Raw genomic sequence first — 23099 nt, 5'->3', positions numbered from 1 at the left:
TTTAGTCATTATTTGGGTAGCACACATATTCTGAATGCCTTCAGCAGAATTCAAATTAGCCATTTTAATCTAGATTAATCTAGATTAATTCCAAGATTTAATCTAGATTAATCTAGATTAAAAAAAATTAATCTATGCCCACCCCTAATATATATATATATATATATATATATATATATATATATATGTGTGTGTGGTACAGACTGAAAAAACTTGTGAAAAAATATCTTTGAGGTGGTCAAATAGCAAATAGCAAATAGTGGAGCTCTGCAGCCACCTACTGGTAAAAGTTATTTGTAGTTGTTGTTTTTTTTTTACTTTTAAAACTGGATTTTCCAAAAGATGGGCAAAAATCTTACACTAAACCATGTGAAATTATCCATGTTATCCCCATGAATTATCCCCATGGTCTTTTATAAAGTGAATTTTACATAAAAAAGTTTTACATTATTTTTCTATAAAAAAAACCATTTAAAAAATATTTATTTATTAATTTATATATATTTAAAAAATATCACTAACCCACTGAAAACTGCACGAATGTAGAGTAAAAACTTTAATAAACAGAAAAATATACAGTACAGACCAAAAGTTTGGACACACCTTATCATTCATTTGGTCTGTACTGTATATTTTTCTGTTTATCTCAAAATAATTCGTTAATTGATATTTTTATATTAATATTTTAAAAACAGTATTAAACAGTATTTAGAATGCATTTAACTTCATTAAGTAGAAATATATTTCAGAGTGAAAAAAAAAAGATTTGTGAATTTTGTAATTTTTCATGCCATTAGATTGTTTAGATCATTAAAAAAATGGCAAATTAGCATTTTGAAAAAATTATATTTTATTAATATTTTATTCTATGTCCTCTGTAGAGGACACTAGTACTTTTTTAATAAGAAAAATTAAATCACCAATCAATTTTTAGGGTTTATTTTTTAATTCCAAACTTTAAGGATGATTCTCAACTATGTTATAAAACATAGCAAAAATGATTTGATATACCATTTTGTTTCATGCAGTATGTGTAAAAAATTCCATAAACTGGCTTTCCCTGCATATTAATGTATTGCTGTATAAATGTATAATACAAATGATTTTAGTCCTGGTGTCCTCTACAGTGGACATGTATGAAATGATGTCCTTTTTTAAAACACATAACATTTTCCTGAGATGTTGCTTTATGATAAACAATTTGAAAATTATTCAGATTTAAATGACAATTACAAAATATTATCATATTTTCATAAGGAATGTACCATATTTTACTAAATTAATTTTAGCCACCTTTAAAGACCAAGGAGAGGGTGTGTTCATGCGTTCTTTGGTACATTTTGGTATCTCTAAAAAGCCCTGAATGTGCTCTGCACAGGACATCCAGTCTTAAAACTGTGACATATGAGTTCTCATAGAAATTCTCCTTAGCTGGGTCTCAGGAGGATAACAATAAATAAAAATCAAATACTTGAAATATTAATGTGTGTGTGTGTGTGTGTGTGTGTGTGTTAATATTTCAAGTATTTGCCTTTACCTGTGTTAGGCAAGATACTGGGCATCTTTATCTAATATGCAGTGCTTTATACCATATATAACCTCTGGCTCCCTCTACTGTCTGTTATGTGCAGTGGCACCCAGCCCCACCTCAGGAACGCCAAGGATGACCAGATCCAACAGCATCCCCACTCACGAGGCCAGTTTTGAGCTGTATCAGGCCTCTCCGTTGGGCAGCACCCTTTCACTCGCCGAGCGACCCAAGAGCATGATCCGATCCGGCTCCTTCAGAGACAGAGATGCCGGCGATGATGGTGAGACACTGTGTTATGACATATGGCACAGTCTACATACATTCATAGTTAAATATTTGCACTGGCAAAGGTTGCAAGTTCGAATCCCACAAGGGAAAAAATAGTACTATGTCACTTTGAATTAAAATGTCAACTAGATGACACAAAAACACAGCTCTGTAAACTAAACATGACTCAACAAATGGTAAAACACAACACAGGATATGTATGATAAACAATCTTAATTTGCTGCAGTGTAGGATTTAGCCACTGTAATGCTTCTGAACTCACACTTGTGTGTTTTTCTCTCTGTGTCTCTCTCTTTCCACCTGCAGTTCATGGCTCAGTGCTCTCACTGGTGTCTAATGCCTCCTCCAGCTACTCCTCAGTAAGTATCTCAGCACTTTTCTTCCCTCCAGAGCTCCACACACGTGTCGTACAGTGCTAGACTGCCGCTCGGCTCGGCTGGAACGGCCCGTCTGCTCCTGCTGATTTATTGGACCCTCACAGCAGGGACACTAGAAGAAGCTTTCTCTGCTTTCCTTACTGAAAATGGAGCTGTTACTTGAACTGCAACACATGACTGGGTGTTGATGTGAGCTATAGGTTGGAGAAAGGACAGGCCTGTTTTTGAAAAGCAGATTCATGCCACAGTATAAACAACTCATAAAAAAGTCATAGCATTGATATTTCATTCACTGATTCATGCATAAGTATCATACACAGCTGTTTAACCTACATGGCATTTAAATAGTGAACCAATTTAGCAATGCTTTATTAAAAATGCATTTAATGTCATTCCTATCTAGGGTTGGGTATCGTTTGAATTTTATCGATTCCTAGTTCCGATTCCAATAAAAACGAAAAAAAAAAAAAACATTAAAAAGTTTAGATGTCAGATATATTTATTCTGTCTTTTGCCTATGGTTTTATCAAAAAATACCACAGAAAAAAAACAACTAGACTAATATACATTTCAAACATTAAATTGTTAAAGACAAGTAATAAAATAGGGACGAACAAATCAATTAGCAAAAGCATAAATAAATAATTCCGAACAAATGTCAGGTATAGAAATTGAAATTAAAAGTTTAAAATCACTGCATAATTTTCGGTAACACTTTACAATAAGGTTCTTTAGTTAACATTAGTTAACCACATTAGTTAACATGAACTAATAATGAACTGCTTCAACATTTACTAATACATTATTAAAATCTTGTTAACATTAGTTAATGCACTTTTAATCACTTTTAGCATAGCATAGCATCATTGAATCCTATTAGACCAATAGCATTGCGTTCAAAAATGACCAACGAGTTTCGATATTTGTCCTATTTAAAACTTGACTCTTCTGCAGTTTTATCGTGTACTGCTAAACGAATAAAATGTAAAGCTGCAATTTTTCCAGGCCGATAAGATTAGGAACTACACTCCCATTCCGCGTAACAGTCAAGGAAGTTTGCTGCCGTAATATGGCCGAAGCAGGTGGAGTAATATCACGCAGCACCTGAAATTAGTTCCCAGCTGGGTTAGCATTTGCACATGTGCTGCGTGATATTACTGCGCCTGCTTCGGCCATGTTACGGCAGCAAACTTCCTTGACTATTACCTTTCCTTCCTGCACTTAAATAGTTTAAAAATCACATTAAAATGCGAATGCAGGAATCAATAAGCGGAATCGAAATGCACGTGTCTTATCGAATACCCGGTTATTGGAAATTCGAAACCGGTTCTAAAATGGAACCGGTTCTCGATACCCAACCCTATTCCAATCTAGGGCTGCACAATTAATTTAATTAAAATCTGTTTTGAAATCAAATCTAATTTAATTTATAAATACTTTGAAGTTCAGGTAAAATGTGTACTTTTTTAACCAAATTTTAGGTAAACTGAAAGTGATTTGAGTTTGGATTTAAAGAGAACAAGTGTGAACACACTTTAAGTGTTTTTTTAAGCGTTGATATTTAATTATTATCAGTGTGTCTCAAAATAATTTGACTAAATCGTGCAGCCCCGATTTAGATCTTTTTCATTTGTACTTCTGTTTTTTCATCACTACGGACTTCCATTTCTTTAGTATCTTATTGTCTATCTGTCGTTCTTTTCTTGCGTGCTTCTCTCAGGCGGAGGAGAGAATGCAAGGCGAGGTAAGTGTCTGTCTCTCTCTCTCTCTCTCTGATTTTCCCTCTTTGTCGTTCAGAAATGAATGACAGTCATATTAATAACCTGTTTTTGACCTACATGTTCTCAGAGATCATAACAGCTCAAGTCAGCTAATGTCAGAAGCTAACGAACTAACACAACATTTATTCTAAGGAATTAAGAAATGATTCTGAGATTTTCCGAACACATCGCGATTCTTTCTCAAATCTGATCTTAGTTTATTCCTGAACAGCAGATGGCACTGCTTGCTTTAGAAACAGCCGTGCTCTGCTTGTTTCCAAACCCTTACACACACTTGACCCTAAAATAATCATTCATACAATTCGAAAAAGTGTGTTTACATTAATCTCACGCCATAAAAGCATTCTGAGTCGAGGTGAAATTACACGACTCTTCAGCACTCTTCTTCTTGAGCGTTTAAGTGTGCAGATAAAATATTAGATTAGAGCGCCATCTGCTGTTAAAATCTAAACTCAGAATCGATTCCAAAGAGAATCGTGATCCATTCGGAATTTATTTATCGTCCAATTCCTGATTGATTCAAAGCCTTTAACTGCCATTAGCTATTCAGAAGGCTGTTATGAGATACCTCTGTCATGTAATTTGTCAAGTTTCATCCAATCATGACCAACCGTCTTTGGGCTTAAGGAAATAAGTAGCTAACCACTTGCCACATGTTGGTATTCATAATTTCCTCCATGTCTGTGTTTCATAACTATAATGTGAAAGCCTATTCACATCAGATGGGATAAAACAAACACCAAATAATAAAAATAGAATCCAAAATTAAAACAATAATTAAAAAAAATTATATTTGTACTCTGTGAAATTTTCTCAGCTGTGGTGCTTTTGCTTAAAATCCTGGTGGGAATAGGCTTTTGCTGTTTTGTGAGTCTGTCTACTTGATTTATGGATGCAAAATGAAGATGTCTCACCAAGTTGCTCTGAGATTTGTCTGGAAAAAAATGTACTTGGTGCAGTTTTGCATTCCAAGCCTGAAGGCTTAAAGTGAGTCTGATTTTACTCATTGTGTCGGTCTGCCGTGCGTCGTACTACGTGAATATACTCACCATTTGTCTTTTTGTTGTCTTCAGTTGCATGTATAGAGTTTATCAGCCTGTTCCAAATAGAGATAATATAAACAGACACAGTTGCTTTTGGGAGTGCTAAATATCATCTGTCACAGTTTTCCAGCAGCTGCAGCGAGCTTCAATTCCTGGAGCATCAGCAGTTCAGCCTGACTGTAATACTGTAATTTAGGAAAAACAATTTAGAGATTTACGTCAGAGTAAATAATATGATCATTTAGAGGAATAGTTCACCAAAAATGAAAATTGTCATTATTTACTTCTGCGATGACTATGAATGTCCTGTAATGACAATCTTGTATGACTTGCTTTCTTCCATGGAACACAAAAGCAGATGTTGAGGAGTTTTTTCCTGCTCTGTTCTGCTTTTGACCTTACAGTGAAAATCAATGGCAAGCTCAAAAATGACAATATAAAAGTAGCCCATATGAATTGCACAAATGAGCTTCATTGGAGAATATTTTCAGTCAATTAATGACCGTTTCTCATATAAAGCTATCATATGACTTCAGAGTACTAGTGTATATTTTTCTGTACTTTTTTGTCATTTTTGAAACTTAACCTTGGAAGGAACCTTCATATAAGCATGTCCTTCTCGTATACGGAACAAACAAAGTCATAGAGTTTTGGAACAACGCGAGAGAAAGTAATGATGACAGAATTCTCATTTTTGGGTGAAATGTTTCTTTAAATTTGATGCAGCTTTATGCAGTGATTTATTTGTTGGTTAATAACTTGTGTGTTTCTTCACAGCAAATCCGTAAGCTGAGGAGAGAGTTGGAGTCTTCACAAGAGAAGGTGGCCAATCTGACCTCACAGCTGTCTGCTAATGTAAGTGTACGTGGTCTCATATGAACACACTATTTTGTATGTACAGTCCTGTTCAAAAGTTATTTTATTCAGTCTATTCATAAAACAGTCCTCAAAATAAAAGTTCCCACAAAAATATTAAGCAAAACACAATTTTTTTAACATTGATAATAATCATAAATGTTTCTTGAGCAGCAAATCAGCATATTACAACGATTTCGGAAGGATCAAGTGACACAGAGGACTAAAGTAATGCTGAAAATTTACTTCCCATCTTTGGCAATGCAATTAAATGGATTCTGTTTTTTGTTTTTTTTCTTCAGGCCAACCTGGTGGCGGCATTTGAGCAGAGTCTGGCCCTCATGACCTCTCGACTCCAGACCCTTTCCTTCAGCGCTGAGCAGAAGGTATGATATTCATCTTCAAAACAAACTAAAAATTCCTGTAATCTTCTCAGTTCCACCATTTATGCTTATGGTTAGTGAGGTACTGTAGTTGTTAAGTTCAGTATGGGGTAGGTTTAAGGGATCTAAAATATTAAATTAATATTAATATTAATATTTGGCCGAGATACATCTATTTGAAAATCTGGAATCTGAGGGTGCAAAAAAATCAAAATACTGAGAAAATCACCTTTAAAATTGTCCAAATTAAGTTCTTAACAATGCATATTACCAATCAAAAATTACATTTTGATATATTTATAGTAGGGATTTTACAAAAAAATCTTAATGGAACATGATCTTTACTTAATTTCCTAATGATTTTTGGCATAACAGAAAAATCAATAATTTTGACCCATACAATGTATTTTTGGCTATTGCTAGAAATATACCCCAGCGACTTAAGACTGGTTTTGTGGTCCAAGGTCACATCTTTGAAATTTTCTAGTAAATTCCAAGTAAAAATAGTTTCAAAGTGAATTCTACGTCTTTTTCAGTGCAGTAGCATAGTTTAAAAACAAAAAACGAACTATTTTTGGTATTTCTAATATCATTAGATTGGCCCATGTGTATGAAACATACTACCCAAACCTAAAATATCCTTTTACCACCCATATTTAGATCAATATGTGTAACCTCACAGAGTCACTAAGAGCCAAAGAGCAAATTTGGGTCAAATTATGATTGAATGGATGATGGGGGTTGCTGGCTTTTCAATTGCTTCCAAAGAGTCACTGTGTTATCTGTGCCATAAGTTCATAATTTGCCTTTGGCTGAATTAACATACATGCAGTAGGGGTTTAGAAGTGAAACCCTAACTTTCATGCCACATTGCCCTCTGTGAAAGAGGCTGCTATTCAGTGACCCAGATTCACTGATTTATTCCAGTGGCTGTGACCCTACAGTTTCAGTGATTCAGAGAAAGCAAATGATCTTGAGGTACCAGTGATGCTTTTGTAAGACATCCCTGTGGCTTCGTCTGCCATAAATGTCATTGGTCAGGTCAAGTGCAGGCAGTAAATCATGTGGAAAGCAGAAGTTAACCTACATTTGTTTGGAAAACCGTCAGTAGCTGCGCTTTGGGGAATGCCGTTTCAATGTTTATGCCTTAAATGGATGAGCACAGACTAAATACATCTGTGTTTTTTTCTCTATAGGATACTGAATTACTGGACCTTAGAGAAACAATAGAGAACATGAAGACCAAGAACATGGAGGCGCAGGCCGTCATCCATGTCGCACTTAATAACCCAGATGTGGCCCCCAAAGGTAAAGACAGCAAACACACACCTCAGATTGAGCTTTAGCTCAATATATGATGAATAGTACAAGGTAAACATTTTTTTATTTCCCTCTCAGAGTTGCGAATCAGGAGGCAGAACTCATCCGAGAGCATCTCGAGTCTGAACAGCATCACCAGCCATTCCAGTGTGGGCAGCTTGAAAGACGATGCCAAGAAGAAGAAGAAAAAGAACTGGGTAAGCAGTAAAAAAGAGCCTAAAATGGAATCATAGTGACTATTATGATCTACTAGAGCATATCCACAGTTTTCACATATTCTTCTTCTTTTGTAAATCTGTAAGGTCTATAAGGCAAGTTTAGAAGTATCTCTTGAGGGAATGTACCTCATATGTCATTGTGTTTTTTCTAACCGCTCTATAAAGCTTGGTGTCCTCAGCTGTGCTTGAAGTAGCTTCATATGAAGTACCTGAATTTGAATTCTTATATTCATGAAGTAATTCCATGTATTTTAAACTCTCTGTCTTTGATTTCTCTGTAGTTACGAAATTCTTTTGGAAAGGCGTTCAGCATTAAGAAGGGTGCTAAAGGTGGCTCCATGTACTCTGATATCGAAGAGATCGCCACTCCAGACTCTTCTGCACCTAACTCACCAAAACTGGGCCATGAAGATGGAGAGAACCCGCCCACTTCCCTCCCATCCAGCCAATCAACCACCTCCTCTGTGTGAGTAAAGTTCTCATGTGCCAATCACAATGTCATGCGAAAATCAAGGAAGGGCGTGTGATTTCACTTCTGAAACACAGCGCTTTAGCACATTTTAAACAGTGATGATATTGTGTTCTAACAGGATCCATGAAAGTAATGAGGAAAACGAGGGCGATGAGAAGGTGGTATCAGAGCTGCGGTCTGAGCTGTGGGAGAAAGAGATGAAACTGACAGACATTCGGCTAGAAGCGCTGAACTCTGCACATCAGCTGGAGCATCTACGAGAAACCATGAACAACATGCAGGTTAGTGGCCTGTTTAGTAACATTTGGGTGTGGTCACATTTACCACATATACTATCTATTTAAGACTTTTTATGAGCTTAAATTTAATCAAACCAAATTTAAGACTTCTCAAGGACCAGCGGAAACCTCGAGCACTGGAGACTTGAGAATAGTTTCTAATGGTTTAATCTTTCAGCCCTTGTTAACAGTTATATATCACTTACAGTGCCTTGCAAAGGTATTCATACCCCTTCATTTCACGTTTTGTTATGTACACTCCATACACCATTACGACAAAGCGAAAACAGAATTGTCACAACTTCGTTTATTAAAAATAAAAATAAATTAGAATAAAATATAAAATAAAAAATACTGAAAAAGTACATTGCATAACCTCTTCACCTCTCAAGCTCTGTCACCTTAAATGGGGCAGACGGACATTTTCAGGTTTCTCCAGAAATGTTTGATTGAGTTCAAGGCCATACTCTGGCTGGGCCACTCAAGAACATTCACAGAGTTGTCTATAAGCCATTCTTGCTGTGTGCTTAAGAGTTATTGTCCTTTTGGAAGGTCAACCTTCCGCCCAGTCTGAGGTTCTGAATGCTCTGTACTAGGTTTTTATTAAGGTTCTTAATATTTTGCTGTGTTGTGCTTTCCTTTTTTACTGTAATGAGTGCATCAGTCCCTGCTGCTCAAAAACAGCCCCACAGCATGAGGCTGCTAGCAGCACACTGTACTTTTGGGATAGTACTCTGCAGGTAACGAGCAGTGCCTTGTTTCCTTCAAACATGATGCTTGGAATTAAGGTTCATCAGACCAGAGAATATTGTTTCTCACAATCTGAGAGTTCTTTAAGTGCTTTTTTTTTTTTTTTTTTACAAATTCCAAGTGTGTTTTCATGTGTCTGCTGCACTGAGGAGAGGATTGAGTCTTGCCACATTGCCACAAAGCCCAAATAGGTGGAGTGTTGCAGTGATGTTTCTCCCTCAGTAGGTTTCTCACATAACTTCACATATGATCATGGAGCTCAACTAGAATGATCATCAAGATCTTGGTCACCAGTCTAACCAAAGCCCTTCTCCATCAATTGCTCAGTTTGGCCAGGAGGCCAGCTCTAGGAAGAGTCGGTGGTGGTTATTTCAAACTTCTTCTATTAAGGGTAACGAAGACTGGATGCTTCTATGAACCTTCAATGTAGCAGTTTTTTTCTGAACTCTTCCCCAGATGTGTGGCTTGATGCAACCCTGTTTCTGAGCTCTACAGGCAGATTTGTTTACCTCAGGGCTTGGTTTTTGCTCTGATATGCATATTCAGCTGTTAGACCTTTTATTAAGACGTGTGTGCCTTTCCAAATCGTATCCATTCAATTGAATTTGCCACAGGTTAACTTTACCCAAAGTGTAGTAACATCTACAAGCAATATGAATGCTCCTGAGCTAAATTTCAACGGTCCTAGATCATTTAAGTTTAAGATGTTAAAAACCTGTTTTTTGCTTTGCAATTATGGTGTATGGGGTGTATATTGATGTGGGAAAAACAGTAATTTAAAGCAGTTTAACATAAAGCAGCAACATAACAAAATGTGGAAAAATGCAGGGGTATGAATACTTTCTCAAGGCACTATATATATCACTTGACAATAGACAATGCACCTTTTTTGCCTTCAAAATTTCACGAATGTGTGTCAAGCACTGCAAAGAAAACAAACCTAATTCAAATCAAATCTCTTATTCGTAGAGGATGGTGGAGAGTCTGAAGGCAGAGAACGATCAGCTGAAAACAGGAAGTGCGCCATCATCCCTTGTCCTCCCTTGCGGCCCGCCTTCTACTTCCACCTCTCAGCCCTCGGGTCTGGCCAGCCTCCTGAACTCCAACCAAACCAAACCACCCATGAGCCTCACCAAGTCCTTCAGCCTCAGCCTCAATGAGTGCTCCAACACTGGTGAGTTCCTTCAGTCATACCATATGATACTTAAACATGAAAGCTAGGTGGCTTCAAGCATTGTATTCCATTTCTAATCTAGAACAGAGTCAAACCATTCTTTCTGTCTCGCAGACATTGCTCCTATGGAGTTACTCAGCCTGTCCTCTCAGAGGGACGAGGTCTTCACACGTGTGGTGGTCCGTATAGCTGACCAGCAAGTGTCCAAAGAGGTGAGTACATGAAAACAGAATTAAAATTGCTTTAAATACCTGAACATTAGCTCAAATGTACTAAATAAGCAAACTGATATACAATCAGCAGGCAAGGCAGCAGGACTTCTACATTGGCTCTGTGAGGATTCATGGGAAAACTGAGTGGTCTATGTTAGACACGGACATCTCCACAGCTTTCAGGGTGAGATCTTGTTCTGTGTTGTAAAAACGGCTTAAATATATGCGAAAACAATGAAGATAACAATTTTACAATTATAATATAATTATAATTATAGTATGCAGAAGTCAATAGGTGATTGTTATAATAACCCATGCATTATTATAAGTCTATAGGAGATTTTCAATCCTAAATTTGTCATTTTTCTTTATTTTAATTTTTTAGAAAAATTATTCTATATCTTTATGATTTTTTCTATTTGTTTTAAATATACCTTTCTATGTAATTGCAATTTTTTCATTGCTGTTTAATTAAAATATTTTTATATAATAATATATATTAAATATTAAATATATATTTTTATATTTTCTAATAAATACTACTATATATGTGTGATCAAAGCTACATTTTCAGCATCATTACTTCAGTCTTCAGTGTCATGTGATCCTTCAGAAATCTTTCTAATATGCTGAGTTGCTGTTCAAGAAACATTTATTATTATTATTATTATTATTATTATATGTAATATTTATTTATATTTTTAATATTATTTATATTATATTTTTCAATTTTTTCTAATTATTTCCTATAAAAAAAATAGACATTAATTCTTTTATTCAAATTGCTTTAAATTGAAGTGATGATAAAGACATTTATAATGTCACAAAAGACTTCTATTTCAGATAAATGCTGTTCTTTTGAACTTTCTATTCATCTAAGAAACCTGAAAAAATTCTACTCAGCTGTTTTTAACATATAATAATAATAAATGTTTTTTGAGCAGCAAATCAGAATGTTAGAATGATTTCTGATGGATCATGTGACTGGAGTAATGATGCTAAAAATTCAGCTTTGAAATCACAAGAATAAATTACATCTTAAAATATATTCAAATAGAAAGCAGTTATTTTAAATAAAAAAAATGTTTCTACATTTGTACTGTTTTTGCTGTACTTTGGAACAAATGTAGGCTTGGTGAACAGAAGAGACTTTAAAAAAATCTTTAAAAACATACAGATTCTTACTGTTCAAAAACTTTTGACTGTTAGTGTATTTCTACTATATTTATATATATTACTATAGATAGATAGATGAATGTACTTATATATTTAATAATAATATTTAATCTAATGTGTTCTTTGTATTTGTACATTAGGACTACATTTCGCAGATGGACCCCAGTGCAAGTATGGGACTGTCTGTCGACTCTATCTACAGTTACAGTATTAATCAGAGCAAGAGGGTGCTTGGAGCCGAAGCCCCAGAAAGTTCACCCTGTGACTGTTTAAAAAAAGGACCAGGACTCGTCACTGTCGCCCTCAAAGGTGAAAAACTCACACTTTCAATCTCTCGCTCTCTCTTACACCAAAGTTTTATACACCTCGTCCAACACAGGTACAACATGAGGCTTCAAGTGTCAAAGTCCTCACTGAAAGTGAAAATCTGTGCAAAGTGATCAAAATCACAGAACAGATCTGATGTTTATGCTGTTTCATCCACCTTATAATGTTATCTCAGACTTTCTATATGAAAAAAGTACAGTTAATGATTATCATTTGCTTCAAACATGTCAATTTTAGGTATATATATTAGCAATATATGATCATAAACCTGCAAAACAAATGCTTGCATTGGCATTTTCTAACCTACGTGAAGTGAGATTGTGGACCAATGAGATTTCACTGTGGGTGGAGCTACACCACATTGAGTGACTAAATTAGAAACAAGATATTTAGTTCTTCATGGCACTTGTAACTGACCTGTTTCACCTAATCCCACTCTCTGTTCCAGGTTTTAAAGAGAAGTGTGTGGACAGTCTGGTGTTTGAGACGCTTATACCCAAACCCATGATGCAACACTACATCAGCCTGCTTCTGAAGCACCGACGGCTGGTTCTGTCGGGCCCCAGCGGCACGGGGAAGACCTATCTCACCACTAGACTGGCTGAGTATCTGCTGGAGAGGAGCGGCCGTGAGCCCAGCCCTGGCCTTATCACCACTTTCAATATGCACCAACAGACCTGCAAGGTGAAGCCTAGAAATCACCCTTTCCAGTAAACACGATTTGGTTGGTTTGACCATCAGTTGTAAAGCCTTACTTTGGTATTTTCTCTCTTAGGACCTCCAGTTGTACCTGTCTAATCTGGCCAATCAGATTGACCGCGATTGTGGTGCTGAGGATATTCCATTGGTCATTATTTTGGATGATATCAGTGACGCGGCTTCCATTACTGACCTGGTCAATAGTGCGCTGACCTGCAAATATCACAAATGGTGAGTGAGGAAACTCCTGTTTTATAGAAGCGACATTATGTTATTGGTGAATCGCTCAGAAAATATTAACATATTTTATGGTTAAATTATATATAATTTTGGTATTCCCTTGTTATATATAGCATATAGAAAAGGAAGCAGTTTTACTCATTTATTAAATTTCCCCCCAAAGTCCCATTATTGTAATGCAAAACTGTGCATAATATACCATATTTAAATTAAAACCTGCATAAATTAAGAGACAGTATAACAGATGCTACTGTAACTTAAAAATACTACAAACAATATAATTTTTTTTGCATTGATGTAATGAGAATGTGGTGGCAAATATTCTTATTTGTCATGCAAATAATGTTACATTGCAAATATCCTTAAATATACAATACTAGTCACACTGCATAAAATGCTTTTCTTACTTTTTTTCACAATTTTTGTCTTGATTCCAGCCAAAATATCTAAAAGATTAAGCAAGAATAAGCAAATTTTTTTTTTATTTTAAACAGTAAACAAGATTATTTTTCTTATCCCATTGGCAGATTATTTTGCTTGTATCAAGCAAAAACGCACTTAGATATATATATTCTTAGAGTAAGAAAAGCATTCATGTTTTTTTTAAAGAAGTCTCTTCTGCTCACCAAGCCTGCATTTATTTGATCCAAAGTACAGCCAAGTATTGAACTATTTACTATTTAAAATAACTGCTTTCTATTTGAATATTTTAAAATGTTATTTATTCCTCTGATCAAAGCTAAAGAAACTATAAAAATGAATACTTTTATTTAGCAAGGATGCTTTAAATTGATCAAAAGCGATGATAAAGACATTTATAATGTTCAAAAGATTTCAATTTCAGATAAATGCTGTTTTTGAACTTTCTATTCATCAAAGAAACCTGAAAAAATTCCTCTCAGCTGTTTTCAACATAATAATAATATTAAATGTTTTTTAGCAGCAAATCAGAATATTAGAATGATTTCTGAAGGATCATGTGGCACTGAAGATGAGTAATAAAACTAAAATTCAGCTTTGAAATCAAATGAATAAATTACATTTTAAAATATATTCAAATAGAAAACTTTTATTTTAAATAGTAAAAATATTTAGAAAAATTTACAGTTTTTGCTGTACTTTTGATGTAGGGTTGGTGAGCAGAAGAGACTTAAAAACACACTGTTCACAAACTTTTGACTGATAGTGTAATTTAAAATTATTATATATAATTATATTAAATATAATTTTGGAAAGAAGTATGACCTGTACATGTTCCTGACAGGATTTGTAAGATTCATTTTCAAAATTAAACGTTTTCTTCTAAAGTATATTTACTTATCTTGGTTATTTATTTCAGTCCTTACATCATTGGAACCACCAATCAGTGTGTTAAGATGTCATCCAATCATGGCCTGCATCTCAGCTTTAGGTAAGTTCATAATTTCTTTAACACTATTTCGTTTCAGTTTGTAGATTGTGGTAAGATAACAAAATACCCATATCAATATTCCAAACGTATTTCATTTGTAATTTTCTGTTTGTCTAAAGAATGGTCACCTTCTCCAACAATGTGGAACCTGCAAATGGGTTCCTAGTGCGTTACTTGCACAGGAAGTTGATCGAGAAAGAGGATGACAGCACAGTTCACAGCGCCGAGGTGCTGAGGGTTTTGGACTGGGTGCCTAAACTCTGGTACCATCTCCATACCTTCCTGGAGAAACACAGCACCTCAGACTTCCTCATAGGTACAGCTTTCACACATGGCTCTTCAGAAAAACATATTTAATCACTTATATTAGAAAATTAACCTCAACAATGCATTACCTTTCAAAGGTTACATTATGCTTATATTATACTAAGTTATACCTAAGTTTTGGCTCCTGTTCTTGCAGGTCCCTGCTTCTTCCTGTCTTGTCCAGTATCATTAGCAGAGTTTCGGACCTGGTTTATTGACCTCTGGAACCAGTCCATTATTCCTTATCTTCAGGAGGGAGCAAAGGATGGTGTGAAGGTAAGCTGTTGTCCACATAGGCAGCTGAATACCAACGCAGGGGTGAGCAATCCTGCTCATGGGCTCAACTACAACCCTAACTAAACTCTTCAAGCTCTTCAGGATCCCCAGAAAATATAACTGTGCTGTAAGATGGCCCTCAAAAGTAACACAATTGAAATGCATTTTATAGGATGCAACTTTCTTGAAGGGATAGTTCACCCAAAAATGAAAATTCTGTGATTAATTACTCACTTGTTCAAAACCCTTAAGACCTTTGTTCATCTTGGAAACACAAATGAAGATATTTTTGATGAAATCCGAGAGCTTTCAGACCCTGCGTAGACAACAATGCAACTACGTTCAAGGCTCAGAAAGGTAGACTGACACGGAAGAGAAGAAAGGTTTTGGAATAGAGCTCACCTGTTACTAAAAGAGTTGTTTTGGTGGATCATATGACACTTATTGTGTCTTGTTGAACTTCAGTGGAGTCTTGAAGCTCAACCTTTGCATTTATATATTTCAGGTCCATGGTCAGAAAGCATCATGGGAGGATCCAGTGGAGTGGGTGAGGGATACGCTACCCTGGCCTTCAGCTCAACAGGACCAGGCTAAACTCTTTCACCTCCCTCCGCCAACCACCGGCCCCAACTCTGCTTCAACACAGCAGCCCAGCGACGTGTCCAACAAGGACAAGGACATGTCTTTGTCCACTATGGAGTCTGATCCACTGGTGAGTGTCCAGTACAGCTATACCTGAACCTTTGTGAACATGTCCACATTTGTTCTGACAAGCTGTCCTTGTTCTGTCCCTCACTCAGATGGCAATGCTGTTAAAACTCCAGGAGTCTGCCAACTACATTGAATCGCCTGAACGGGACATTGCAGGCAACCCCACTTTCTAGGCTGAGCTAAAAGACTCGAGAGCTAGCTAATCGCTAGTGCTGTTACAAAACACTGTTCTGTACAGCTGATTTGCACCTCCTTCAAAAGGTTTGTGAGAGTCGAGAAGAGGAACTCTCAACAACATCCACATCAAGGCAGATGAAACTTTCAGTATGAAAGAAAAACTAAAGAACTGATCCTGCCAGATCTTAGCGAGAATCTTTTTTGCACTGTTGTCTTAACCGGTCCTTCCTTTGCTTATCTAACCTGCAAGTTGCATGGCAATACTTGCAACTGGGGATTGTGAAGATTGGATGATTGTGAAGATGAAACGTTCTTGTCTACCATACTGGGAACAAAGTGTGCTTCACATTTGTTCGATATTACTACCCTGACCCTATGGACCAAAAATCTATTTATTCTTGTTTGCAAAACTACCGACACTCCATTCTCAAGATCAAGTCGCCTGAACCCTGTACACAAAGGTGCGGTTACATTTAGACCAACTCGCATGGATGCAAAATGTAATGTACAAGATGGTGCTTAGAATTCAGCCTTAAACGATGTCCCTCCATATATCATCAAATCAGTTCCATAGCAATCTGAATATTACTCTATATTACCTCAGTTTGCATAGTGATGCAGTTTCAAGGTGCAGTACATACCCATAACCAGGTGGCATTCATTCCTATCAAGCACGCAGACATAAGACAGACGTAGACTGTAGATCTCCAAAATGGTGCACTTCGATTCGTAGCTTTCAATCAAGAGCACTGACAGGTTTTTCCAGATTCAAAATGTGTGGGTTGTTCACTAATAGTGAACAACTAGAAGGCATTCTGGCATTCATTTTCAGTGAGATTTAGAGGCGACATGAGCGATAGAGACTGTTGGCGATGGACAAGGTTGATTAAAGTTCAACTATATGCAAATGTAACGCAATAGGGCGTTAACCAATGGGAGAACAGACAGCGAAGCTCATGTGATCTGCCGCCTGATATTCTTGGTCATTCATTGCCTACAAAGTTTCTGAATTAAGGCAGTACTTGGAGATGAAGCAAAGCCGAGCACGACTCTAGTCATACAGCTGATCCAGCTGGAGGCTGGCCTCAGGCGATTTAATCGCTGTAATAACCGAGGTGCTGTTACCGGTGCATGGGATAAGTATGCAACATCTTACTTTCAGTAATTATTTGTGTGTGCAGTGCATTAAGTGTGCACTTAAGGCATAGGTATACTTCATCCATGTTTTGCTCCGTCTCACACCCCACTGAGCATTCAAGCCCTTAGGGATATGATCTGGTGGTCTTTCAACCACTCATTCACTGATGTCCAAGCACAAGTCCATGGCATGCTGATACAAAAATCAAGATGCACATGGGGATCTTGCATGGACGAGAATTGCATAACAGAGTGTGTGAGCCAGAGGACATAATCCTCACTGCAGAACACAAGATCCAGGGGGTGAAGGATGAGATCCAACTCATCCCACTTTACATATCCCTAAACCTACCCGTCTCAAGCCCGATTCCTAAACCTACCCGTCTCCAACCCCTGGATGGATCTTGTGTACTGCAGTGAGGGGCTACTGAGCCAGAGCGGGACATGGACAAGGGAAGTGTACTTTTGGCTTTAGTTCCAATACCTATGGTGCTCATGGATCATCAAGATAATCAAAGGCTTTGTTCTCACTGACACCCCAAACCCTGTTTACTTTGTGCTGATGTAGCAACTAATGTAAGACCTGTTTCCACCTAGTATTAACATGTTTCAAATGCATTCCCTGTGACCTCGTTTTTTTGTATACTCTTTTTATTTTGGGATACTCAACATCACTTTTGCAAGAGTGCCAAGTGTGGCACACAAGAGGGGCTTTGGCACTGGAGGCACCGTTCATAGTTTCTAGAACTATTGGCAGAAATTCTTGCTTTTGGCCTGTTTGCACCAGAGGAGCTAGGAACGTATTTAGTTCTAGAAACTAAGTTCTAGAAACTCAGTTCATTTGGGGGAACTTACTTAACTCCTACTTTAGAGTAGGGTCTAAAGCAGTTCTGTAGGAATGACAAGTGATGCAAGTGTATGCTGGTGGACCAAAAGCATATGGCTATCATCCGGGTACCCAGCATTTTTAAAAAGCTGAGTCAAAATATTTACTGTACGAACATGGGGAAAAGCGATAATAATGGCAATTAGCTACCTGTTGTCCTAACCCTAACCCTAACCATAACCTAACCCTACCCTAAGCGTTGTGTTCTTTTCTCAGCCTTGACGATATGCATTACTGCAAGTTGTCATATGAGATTTAGTCAGATTTCCGTACTCTTTTAATCACGTAAATTGTGCGTCTACATTCATTCTCCGTTATCACAAAACCCATGACACAAACAAAAACAACTCTGATCAAGGCGTCCTGCATTCACCAGTTATTGACGTTTGTAAATAAAGATGACGCTGTTGGCCACTTCAGAGTTCCTGCTGCCCTGCTGAAAAAAAACAGCTAAAACCAGCCTAAGCTGGTTGGCTGGTCTTAGCTGGTTAAGGCTGGAATTGGCTGGTTTTAGCTGGTCTTCCAGCCTGGCTAGGCTTTTCAAGCTGGTTTAACTGGTCGTTCCAGCTGGTCTCCCAGCCTGACCAGCTAAGGAAGTGGTCAAAACCCCTCTAAACCCCTCTAGCTGTGTTTTTTTTTTTCAGCAGTGCGTGGTGCCAATGCACTCAGGAAAAGGGCCAGAGGGGCCCACCATGCTGGCTAGCTCCTAGAACTGAGTTCTTAGAACTTTGCCGTGCAAAAGCACCTAAATACTGTTGAATAAAGGAACCCATGTTGTGCAGCTTACAAGCAAGCAGGAATTGAAGCAGATAAAAAAGATACAGATTGCAGCTACCATTCCTGTCTGTTTTTGTACAACACCACAAAGTTTGAATTATTAATTTTTGTGCACTTTCTCTCAACAGTTGAGTGTCATTTGAGAGGGTGCAAAGTTGAGCTCAGAGCACATCCAGGATGAATATACTTTTTTGACTACCTCTGTATGTGGTTTTAGTGATCCAATCACAATTTAGATTCCGTTTACACCTGTTTTTAGCGCTGGACACTTGTGATTGGATCACCAAAAATACATATTAATACAAGGTGGACACAGGGCCAAAAAAAAAAAATGGATATTGACTCTGCCTGAACAAACTAAACTAATTTGAGCACCTGCCGAATAAGATGTGGATAGATTGGGTTTGAAAACAAATCAGGATAGTTTGCAGTGTGAACAAAGCCAAAATGGTTTAAACCGTTTGTTATGTCTGGGGGAGGTTTAGTTTAATTTAATTTATGTTCGGCTTTTGTTATGTCTCAAAGTTCAAAGCAAAATAACAACAGTGCTAGCTTACGGTTTTACACGCACTTATGTCCTTCGGACTTCTGTAACAATGTAGCCAGTTTTGGAAAGTAATGTCACAGTTGTTTTTTATTATTATTATTATTATTATTATTTCTGGTCATTTCAAATCACAGAATGACCCCATATCAGGGTCTTTTAAAAACTCTCAAATCATTCCAGTAACAATTGTAATAATGACAGAATATTTGATTCAACACAAATCAAAAAAATGAACAATGGTGGATTGTAACTCATGAATGCTTTTGCTATTGGCTGATTACAGGTGCTCCAGAACTGTATGTGCATGAAAGCTTTAACTCTGAGGAAAATTATAGCTTAAAAAGGCACCTTATCATGAGACGCCAAAGGATGTGTTGGCAAGAGCAAAGTGATCTTTTAACTAAATTACCAAATTGAAACTTTCTCACGTACTAACTGGTTAGTACTAGCACTATAGCAATGAAACGTGCCGTTATAATCGCAGAATGTAAATTAGATCAAAACTTCAGTTTGCCAACACACCTAGTGCTCTTGATGATGCTTGCTGACTCTTGTGCTTGTGTTTACGTGTCCTGTTACTGTCAGACGTAGCTCTCCAAATGAATAACCAGAGGAGTGTTTTTTTAAAGGTCTTTTTTGTATGTTTTTTTTACTAAAGGATCCGAGTCTGACATTTGTAAATAGATTTTCAAAAAATTGCCAAAAAACACAAACAAAAAAGGTCTATGGTAGAATAAACAGAGCAAGGATAAAATATAACGACTATAAACTGAATGTGTCTGGTTAGATATACATTACAGCGAGGATCGCAGTCATCTCTCAGTTATCGCCTTTCCTGTAGAGGCAAATTAACTGCCACAAGTAACTAGATCATGTTGCCTATGTACATTTCTCACTATAAAAGTGTCCTCTGTAATCTCTTCCGGATCGTACAAGGTATCAAATGGCTTTTACGATTGAGTTTGCTATAACAACCCATACAAAGACAGCGAAGTGGCAGCGGTGCTTCAAATCACACAAGTACCTCAAAATCTGTCTTAACAGCTTATCGTATGATCATAAACTTCCCTTAATTGCTTAAGGATAGTTTGGGGCTTTGGGGAAAATTCCCCGGTGTTTTGTCAAGAAATGTGCCTAATATAAGCCAACTCGTTGGACATTGCAATACCTAAACTATTATGTTTTGCAAGGGATTGTTTGCTGTGGAGGATAAGAATGCGAGCGAACGTGTTATCCTTTTTTATGCTAGTTTATGAACTAACTTTTGAGATTTGAGCTTGCCGGTAGTCTCGTTTCCTGGAAATCGAGGCTGCTTTGGCAGCTAGCACAAACAAAGCCATTTCCCACCGTCTCTTCTCGTCTCACAGATATATTTGCCATCGTAGTATCATATCTGCTGTCTTGCATATGAACTGATATCGTTTGGACAACCTAAAATGGAGTGTCTAACAAAGATTAATTTATTCATTATTTTGACTGTTTTATAACTAACAACGCTGAATGTTCGAGCAGGCACAATAATAATACAAAACCTGTACTTTGTAAATTCATGTTTTTTCCAATTGTTTTCGATTAAACAGGTTCAATATTGTTTAATCAAAACAGATCCATGATTTGTCACTATGCAGCGTTGGAATAACATTATAGAGCTGAGTTGTTAGTACCAATGACAGATAACAATGGTGTATGTAATAAGCTAATGTTGCAGGTTTGATGGTGTTTTAATGTTGATGTGTACCACCATTGTTTGTCTGGGAAAACACATTGGACCTACTTGTCCCGCTGGGATTTTCAAACAAAAACGATGTTTTTCTCTATCTTCTTCTTCCTCTTTTTTTCATGCTTTCTCTTGAAGAAATCTTTCTATTTTGTATAGAGCATTGCAATTGTAAACATTGTAAATAGTAAACTCATCTGCGACCACAATCACAGTAAAATATGAAAAGTAGATCCGGCCCTATGATGAGACACCTTTTGTTATTGTTGGTTTTTATTATTATTTTTTTGCAAACTGTCTGCTGGAAAGGGGTTACAAAGGCATGTGCTGATCTGAGAGAAATTCTTCCATCAAATATTCACTCACGTTTCCAATAAACTCGTGCCATCCCTACACTGGTTTTGTGCTTTTATTTCAGTTTTTTAAAAATGCTATTTTGGCTATTACAATAATGTAATAGAACGTGACAGCTGGAAGTTTAGAACATGTTTCTAAAATTATTTTTGAGTATTGTCTTCATTTTGTAACTGCAGTATGCAAAGCTTTGCATTTGCAACTCTTTTAGACAAAAGAGGGCGCCATATTTCAAAAACTAGGATTAAATTCAAGACATTTATCTGTGATATTAAAAATGAAAGGTCAAGTAAAATTTGAGTCTGAAATATTTGAACTCTAAACACGAAAAAAGCTACATGATACTGAGTTAAGAAATACTATTAGTTTGATTAATAAGGTGAGGCCCGTTTAGGGAGTTATTCCTGAGTTGAGCAGATTTATCAAGACTATGTAAAAAAGAGGTGTCCCGAAGGTCCACATTCAGAGGCGGTATAAATTTAATTTCCCAAAAGACATCCATTTCAAAGACTGGATATCCTGTTGAGTTTTCCTCAAGAATCATGCCAGCCAAACCAGCACCTATCAAAAAGCCAGCCAATAAACCTGCTGCAAAAAAGAAGAAGCCAGCAGAGCCGTCTCCTGTGCCCGAGGCTGCTCCCGCTGTTGAGACGCCTCCTACTGAAGCTCTCGCTGAAGTGTCAGTGATGGAAACCGCCCCCATCGAGGCACCTGCTCCCGAAGGTGCTCTACAGATCTAAACGCTGCTGTTTATTATTTGAACAAGTACTTCGCACTTTATTGTGAACTGTAAAACTGCTACTCACCTTAACGGTCAAATTATGATGCTGTTCATGGATGTCAATCAGCTGTGTACACTTATCATCAGTGATGAAACTGAAGACTCACACACGCCCTGTAATGAACAAGCGGTACTTCCAAGTCTGCTATTAGTATACTTCTTTAAAAAAAAAAAAAATAGGAAGGTTTACTTTCGGGATACTTTTTATGTACTTCTCAGAAATGTGCTTTATATACTTCTCAGAACAGAAATATACTTAAAATGACATTTAAATATACTTGTCTCATACTTAGAAAAAGTCTAAGTATACAGGTGCTGGTCATATAATTTGATGTATTGTTGATTTATTTCACTAATTCCATTCAAGAAGTGAAACTTGTATAATGTATACATTCATTCCACACAGACTGATATATTTCAAGTGTTTATTTCTTTTAATTTTGATGATTATAACTGACAACTAATGAAAACCCCAATTCAGTATCTCAGAAAATTAGAATATTGTGAAAAGGTTGAGTATTGAAGACACTTGGTGCCACACTCTAATCAGCCAATTAACTCAAAACACCTGCAAAGGCTTTAAATGGTCTCTGTCTAGTTCTGTAGGCTACACAATCATGGGGAAGACTGCTGATTTGACAGTTGTCCAAAAGACGACCATTGACACCTTGCACAAGGAGGGCAAGACACAAAAGGTCATTGCAAAAGAGGCTGGCTGTTCACAGAGCTCTGTGTCCAAGCACATTAATAGAGAGGTGAAGGGAAGAAAAAGATGTGGTAAAAAAAAAAGTGTACAAGCAATAGGGATAACCGCACCCTGGAGAGAATTGTGAAACAAAACCCATTCAAAAATGTGGGGGAGATTAACAAAGAGTGGACTGCAGCTGGAGTCAGT

At 36.9% G+C, this 23099-nt stretch overlaps 1 protein-coding gene across 1 annotated transcript in view; it reads left to right on the top strand.

The window, feature by feature from the left end:
• The window catches only part of nav1a (neuron navigator 1a), a 164910-nt gene extending 143448 nt beyond the window's left edge, over window positions 1–21462 (top strand). Inside the window, exons 12-31 of the mRNA XM_073822902.1 lie at window positions 1632–1811; window positions 2126–2178; window positions 3917–3940; window positions 5798–5875; window positions 6178–6261; window positions 7455–7566; window positions 7657–7775; window positions 8078–8262; window positions 8387–8549; window positions 10266–10470; window positions 10585–10682; window positions 10774–10866; window positions 11999–12167; window positions 12634–12869; window positions 12961–13115; window positions 14464–14535; window positions 14655–14851; window positions 14999–15117; window positions 15623–15829; window positions 15918–21462. Coding sequence (XP_073679003.1) covers window positions 1632–1811; window positions 2126–2178; window positions 3917–3940; window positions 5798–5875; window positions 6178–6261; window positions 7455–7566; window positions 7657–7775; window positions 8078–8262; window positions 8387–8549; window positions 10266–10470; window positions 10585–10682; window positions 10774–10866; window positions 11999–12167; window positions 12634–12869; window positions 12961–13115; window positions 14464–14535; window positions 14655–14851; window positions 14999–15117; window positions 15623–15829; window positions 15918–16001 — 2633 coding nt within the window. The 3' untranslated portion in view covers window positions 16002–21462. The remainder of the gene's footprint in view (window positions 1–1631; window positions 1812–2125; window positions 2179–3916; window positions 3941–5797; window positions 5876–6177; window positions 6262–7454; window positions 7567–7656; window positions 7776–8077; window positions 8263–8386; window positions 8550–10265; window positions 10471–10584; window positions 10683–10773; window positions 10867–11998; window positions 12168–12633; window positions 12870–12960; window positions 13116–14463; window positions 14536–14654; window positions 14852–14998; window positions 15118–15622; window positions 15830–15917) is intronic.
• The last annotated feature ends 1637 nt before the right edge of the window (window positions 21463–23099 follow it).

The sequence above is a fragment of the Garra rufa genome, chromosome 18, assembly GCF_049309525.1.
Source record: "Garra rufa chromosome 18, GarRuf1.0, whole genome shotgun sequence".
Classification (NCBI taxonomy): domain Eukaryota; kingdom Metazoa; phylum Chordata; class Actinopteri; order Cypriniformes; family Cyprinidae; genus Garra; species Garra rufa.
This window is presented reverse-complemented; position numbering and strand designations above follow the sequence as displayed.